This window comes from Oncorhynchus mykiss, chromosome 8 (genome assembly GCF_013265735.2).
Source record: "Oncorhynchus mykiss isolate Arlee chromosome 8, USDA_OmykA_1.1, whole genome shotgun sequence".
Taxonomy (NCBI): domain Eukaryota; kingdom Metazoa; phylum Chordata; class Actinopteri; order Salmoniformes; family Salmonidae; genus Oncorhynchus; species Oncorhynchus mykiss.
The window spans coordinates 20,373,985-20,381,033 of NC_048572.1; the positions used below are offsets into that span (position 1 = coordinate 20,373,985).

Sequence of the window (7,049 nt, forward strand, 5' to 3'; positions counted from 1 at the left end):
ACATGATGTCCCAGATGTGCTCAATTGGATTCAGGTCTGGGGAACGGGCGGGCCAGTCCATAGCATCAATGCCTTCCTCTTGCAGGAATTGCTGACACACTCCAGCCACATGAGGTCTAGCATTGTCTTGCATTAGGAGGAACCCAGGGCCAACCGCGCCAGCATATGGTCTCACAAGGTGTCTGAGGATCTCATCTCGGTACCTAATGGCAGTCAGGCTACCTCTGGCGAGCACTGGGCTGTGCGGCCCCCCAAAGAAATGCCACCCCACACCATGACTGAGGTAGCGGTCCTGCTGCTGGGTTGTTGCCCTCCTACGGCCTACTCCACATCTCCTGATGTACTGGCCTGTCTCCTGGTAGCGCCTCCATGCTTTGGACACTACGCTGACAGACACAGCAAAACTTCTTGCCACAGCTCGCATTGATGTGCCATCCTGGATGACCTGCACTACCTGAGCCACTTCTGTGGGTTGTAGACTCCGTCTCATGCTACCACTAGAGTGAAAGCCCGCCAGCATTCAAAAGTGACCAAAACATCAGCTAGGAAGCATAGGAACTGAGAAGTGGTCTGTGGTTGCAACCTGCAGAACCACTCCTTTATTGGGGGTGTCTTGCTAATTGCCTATAATTCCCACCTGTTGTCTATTCCATTTGCACAACAGCATGTGAAATGTTTTGTCAATCAGTGTTGCTTCCTAAGTGGACAGTTTGATTTCACAGAAGTGTGATTGACTTGGAGTTACATTGTGTTGTTTAAGTGTTCCCTTTATTTTTTTGAGCAGTGTACTTTAAAATGACTAAAAACAAATCAAAGCTGTGTAGAAATGATAATGGAAGTATATTCACACAGTTTCTTGACTGTCCAGTTCGCTAATAATCACTGTGCACAGAAAATGGACCTATATTCAGAGTTTCTCGACTGTCCAGATCGATAATAATCACTAGACAGTCAGGGATCCTCGAAAATTGCAAAAACTATGGATAGAGGACTATTTTTGACGACCAAACAAATAGATTAGAAAGAAACACCTCTTTCTAATGGGGAAATAATACTCCTTCATTCCTTTATCCATCACAGTATTTTTTAAGGTCACCTGTATCATTGAAATACAGAGCCCATTTTCCCCAGTGGATTATAACAGACTTCCTGATCAGAATTCACTGTCAGCACAGCAGTACATATTCCCCAAATCCCGGTAGTTCTTACAGGGCTGGAGAAGTCCCATTGGGATTGAAAGGGTCTACTCTGAAAGACCCTTCATATCCTTTTGGTAATTTATTTATACATTTTATTTTTATTTAACCTTTTATTTAACTAGGCAAATCAGTTAAGAACAAATTCTTATTTACAATAACGGCCTACCCCAGCCAAACCCTAACCCGGGTGACGCTGGGTCAATTGTGCACTGCCCTATGAGACTCCCAATCACGGCCCGTTGTGATACAGCCTAGAATCACACCAGGGTCTGTAGTGATGCCTCTAGCACTGAGATGCAGTGCCTTAGACCGCTGCACCACTCGGTAGCCCTGGATAGAGGAAATCTAGAGAGAGCCATCACATTGTGTATTTATATAAGGATAATATATACATTGGGTACCAGGAGTCTTTCTCCTCTCTCCCTCTCACACATGTCTATCTCTCATTCCCTGTTTTCCCTGCCCCCATCAGAAGAATCTCAGACTGACGATAATGCCATGGACAAGAAGAAGCCAGGTTAGATGAATTTCTGTCTTAACTTTTTCTTACTGTGATAAACATGCAAAAATGCTCCTTTATAAAAAATCCTTAATTGATTCCTTATTTCCACACTGTATATTACAGGTCAGAAAGTATTGCAGTGTGTTTTAATGGTTGGAAAGAATGCCCACTACCCTTTGCGACCTTCCACCCCTGGTATGACCCCTGTGTCGATGAGCCCAGCCATGCGGTCCATGATGTTGCAGCAGGCGCAGCAGCAGAAAGCCAGAGCGGCGGGGCAGTAGACGAGCTCCTCACCTCCATGCTGCTCCCTCTAGTCAGTCTGCACGACAGCTTTAACCAGGATAATCAGGGACTAAAGGGGAAGGATGGATGGACAGTACAGTATTATTTATTTTTCTATGACCGGTTGAGCTCCCGTGAGTTAAGTCAATGAACTATTTTCCTTTACCTGTGGCTTTGCCGCTTTTGATAGCGCTCAGTGCTGAGTCCTTTGTGATCTATGTTTTTCAACAGATTTATTTATAAGAAAAGGAGTGTAAGTTATGCCTATGTATTACCTTAGGAAGCAAACGGAATTGATCATTTCTGTAAATTTCAACCAAATTCAATGTACATATGCATATAAATTGTAATTAGGCTCAAGTTCAATGTATATAATGTACATGTGATATCAACATCCTGCCATTTTCATTTGTTGAATAATTACTTCACGTTATCATTTTTTCATTTGTTACTTTTATCACAACATTCATAATGACATTCATAATGAGTTCAGAATGACAAAACATCTGTAAATTGATTTTAGGGTCATACATTACCAATGGCACTGTGATTAAAATTTAGTTTAGTTTTCATTTCATGTTTTGATTCTATTTTATTAAGGAAACAAATTGAACATGCTATACAATAACAAATGAACAATATAGCTCACTTTCTCCGAACATGTCCATGTCTGTATGCGTCTGTTGATGTGTGACATACCCTGCCATTATTGCCGTAACAGGAAATCCTAAGCCATTTTTTAAGACTATGGTAATAGTTGAGCATCAAATAAACAGTGACAATCTTCATAATCATTTTAGAAATTGTGTGCATCACAGTTTGATCATAAAAGAGGATCGATATTTGTATTTGTATAAAAATTGCTGAAATTTATATTTTAGATATAATATTATTATTATTTTTTTTTTTAAATATTCATCAAATTAGTTTGCCTGCCAAAGATAACAAGAAGTTTTCATCTACAGTAAACGTTTCTACTCCTTGTCAGATGTTATTAGATAAGGTATGTTAACACTAACTGTAGTTATCTGACCAGATCTGCATAAAACACATAGCTTAAGAACACTGCCTTATCACTCATTACACACACTGTAAAGCAAGGTGATGTTATGTTGTCATTTTTGTTTGATATGCTACTTCCATGTAAATAACTGCATCAGCTTGTATCTTGCTGCTTGGCATATTGGTAAAGAATTGTGGGAAGATGACTATGGTACCATTTCTCATGGAAGCTCCCGTTGTTAACCTGAATAACCTCTTCTCTCTCTCTCTCTCCTGTGAGGAGTGTGTGTGTTCACTGAGAATGCAACACTAGAGGTCAAGTCAATGACTGTCCACATATGTTGTTGTTTTTTTACAACTGACAATGATTCTCGTGAGATGGTGTTATGATGTCATCCTGTGATATATAGGTGTGGATGACTTTATCATCGCTGTCATGTTACTATTATGGCGCTTGCTGCCATGCGCAGCAGCCTACTGCTGAATCATGTTCAAGTAGGAGTGCCTTTATTCTGATAATGGTGCTGCTGTGCTGAGTCCAGCGTATCCATTGTTGTCTTACTCAACTAAAGACTGGTGTCAGGAGTCCATGTTTCAAGACCATGTGAAAGAAACTATTGGGCCTGAGATCAGATGTCCTTTATACAGTAGAAGGGAAAATAAGAATGCTCAGTAAGTGGTGGCTTGAGAGCCCATACTGTGAAAGCCTGGTTACCTTCTCTATTCAGCTATTACATTCCCATCCCTGCCACTCCTGTCATTTGCCAGCTTTGGTAAATGACAGGAGTGGCAAGGAGTGGAATGTTAGCTAAAAAGACTGGTAGTCAGACTATTGAAAGCATGAGAGGGAAGGCCGAGAAACTCTACTTTGTTTTGACTGTAGCTGTCTCAGCCTGTTGTATGGTATCTACCATCTATCCATACATTTTGCAGTGTCACATGCATCCACAGTCCGCAACAACAGCTCAACAAAGTCTTGTGAAGTAGGCCAAAGGAAAAAATCTTGACTTTGAAGTTCCAGTGCACCATTTCCTGTACCACCAGGGGAAATGCTGCTGTCTGTCTGCTGTGTGTTGTTTTCTGTGGATCTGACTGATGGAGGCAGAGTCCCCACACTTATCTACAATGCAACAACAGAGATTACACTAATTATATATTTTTATAATTATAACTATGTCTTACCTTTCTATTCTTTTGTCAGAGAAACGTATTTACTCTTGGCAGAATGGACTTGTTGGTTGACTGCTCTTTCATTATGAGCTCGGTCACACCATCATACCTTCCCAGTCATTAAGTATAACAAAGCATTGACTAGACAACCGTACAGTATGATGTTTAAATACCTGATGTTTACTTGATTTACAACATTGCCCCTGGCACATTGTGGAATGTCTTGACAGAATACAGACCTCAGATATACATGATTAATAAGCACGGATTCTGTGCTGATTATGTTAGCTGTAACAGTGTCATTTTAAAGACAATTATTCACAAACTAAATATATTTTGGGTTGTTTTGTTCTTTTGGACGATTCATTTTTGGTAATTTCCTGTATATTATGCATGACTATTATTTAAGAAAATACAAAACATTTGTCAGTTATTGTCTCTGGTTCTATGTCTCAGTTACACTCTGGTGAGCACTGTAGGACTTGAAATATTAGCTTTAATCATATCTCAGTCAGACATCAGTTGAGCTGTAAAGGATGGATATAGATAGCTTTACTATGAGATGTGTACGCTCTGTTGATTTGAGACTTCCCATTTATACAGAAGAGTTTCCTAACATGCACGGAGGAAAACAAACTCTCAGCCTTAAATATCAGATATGTTCCCAAACACTAATTACATCCCAGATTAATTGTCTTGCCAAAAATACATACTTTATTTTGAGCTATTCCTTTTTATAGATATTTATCTTGTCAATGCTCCATTACTAGATTCTGAGACTATTTCTAAACTATGTTTGCCTTCTGTAGTTACTGTATGTTCTGTAATTGATCACAACATGATGCCACTGATGCTGTTCTTAAGTTGTAGTTTGTTGTTGTTGTTGCAGTTTTAACAAAGTTCAAACCATTATTTAAACAGCAACGCAACAACACATCAATCAATGCCCAGAAATATATATTTAAAGTATGTTGTACATGGTGCATAAAACAACTGATAACTGATTTTTTTTTAAAGCATTTATCAATTGTTGCAGTATTTATAAGAATGTATTGTTTTTTTTGTTTTCAGAACAATGTGCTCTTGACTTATTTTGTTGTTAACCTCATTTTTGTGTATATATTTAGCAAAACGTGGACTGCACATGGCAATGCAATGTTAGCGTTACAAATCGAGTAAACATGTCAAAAAAATAAAAAATAAGTCTGTTTGATTTTGTTATGGGCGTTCCTCCAATCCTCCAATCCATGTCTTCTAGTCATGGAAGATTTCTTTTTGTGTTAACCACTTAAAACCTCTTAAGGATTAGCCTAACTTTTTACTTAAAATGACATACCTAAATCTAAATGCCTATAGCTCAGGGCCTGAAGCAGGGATATGCATATTCTTGGTACCATTTGAAAGGAAACACTTTGAAGTTTGTAGAAATGTGAAATGAATGTAGTAGAATATAACACAATCGATCTGGTAAAAGATAATACAAAGAAAAAAAAACATACTTTTTTTTGTACCATCTTTGAAGGAAAAAGGAAACCGCACACTGCTCTTGATAGTATCACCGATCTTTAATAAGCTTACGTATCGGCCACACGGCCTTTGTCAGAGCTTTTGGGATTTTTTGAAAGTTGTACCATTATGTGGACCTGGCCCCACCCACATCCGTTCTACACATCGAAGGGGGTTGGAGGCAAAGGAAAAATAAATAAGTGCTACCAAATATAACAATATGCATTTCATAAATATTACAAAAGTGTATAAATAATGTGTATTAAACGCGTCTGTAAAATCTGAATAAGGACAAAGCAAGTTTTCATTAGTCATAGGGTACATCATACGACCCAATGTTATCAAATTCTGAGGCCCAACAGTGGGGATAAAGACTGTTCATCACGTCAAATCCTCTTATGTCCATTTTCCCCAGTGTAACAGCAGTCCTTATAGACAGGGACTAATATTGGAGGGGCTAAAACAGCAGCGGTAATACTGTTTCTGCAACAGAGGGATAATCATACTTGACGTTTTCATTGCTTTTGTTACCACAGCCACGAGGAAGGCAACCTTATGTTCTGCTATCGAGTGCTTCCCTCAATTGCAGATGTGTTGTTTATCTGAAACTTTACCACACAAGCAGCCTTTACGACTCCCAGGATACATAGTCCATTCCCAGGCCCGAGAGGAAATAAAAACAAGGCAATAATAGAGTCCAAATGCCGTACCTTACTTTGACCCAGTTTCTCACAGCAGGAAAATACTCCTGCGGCAACAGGAAATGTGAATTTTTACGTGGATTATAATTAATAGCCATTTTTTGTAGTGGTTTCTACATTTTTCATTAGGGCAAATCAAGTCTGAAATGTACTAACTTTAGAAAAAATGTTAAACCTTGAATACAGTACAAGTTGGCAGTCCTGCTGTGCAGGAAAATTCCTGCAACAACAGGATGATCTAATTAAGATATGCCATCTGTACTTGAGGTGTAATTGCCTAAATAGCATGCAGTGCAGATCAAATTGAGTCAGTTCCACAGATACAGTATGAGTATCTGCTACTGTATGCCAAAGTACTTTAGTGGTACTGTATAATTTGATTTGTGGGTTTGTGCTTACCATTTTCTCTCAAGACTCCTCACAATCTGGCCCAACAAGAGGAGTCAGACAGCCCAGCCCACGCCTGAGCCATTCATAAAAGGAATTGAATCAAATCTGCTCCGAACAGGGCAGGGAACAAAAATAGAATCCAGTGAATTCCTCTCTTACATTGGGTTTATTCACGATAAAATGGTGCTACTTGAACCCATATTTTCTAATCTGTCATCTTAAAGCAGTACACTATTTAAAGGCTTAATTCTCCATGGTTCTACAGCCGCAATAATCTGAGCAGAGGTGTGGGGC

At 39.2% G+C, this 7,049-nt stretch overlaps 1 protein-coding gene across 18 annotated transcripts in view; it reads left to right on the top strand.

The window, feature by feature from the left end:
- LOC110529565 (proteoglycan 4) overlaps positions 1–5,369 on the top strand; it is an 84,715-nt gene extending 79,346 nt beyond the window's left edge. For all 18 annotated transcript variants that reach the window (XM_036984996.1, XM_036984982.1, XM_036984986.1 and 15 more), the window contains 2 exons: positions 1,672–1,716; positions 1,825–5,369. In XM_036984996.1, coding sequence (XP_036840891.1) covers positions 1,672–1,716; positions 1,825–1,985 — 206 coding nt within the window. In that variant the 3' untranslated portion in view covers positions 1,986–5,369. The remainder of the gene's footprint in view (positions 1–1,671; positions 1,717–1,824) is intronic.
- The last annotated feature ends 1,680 nt before the right edge of the window (positions 5,370–7,049 follow it).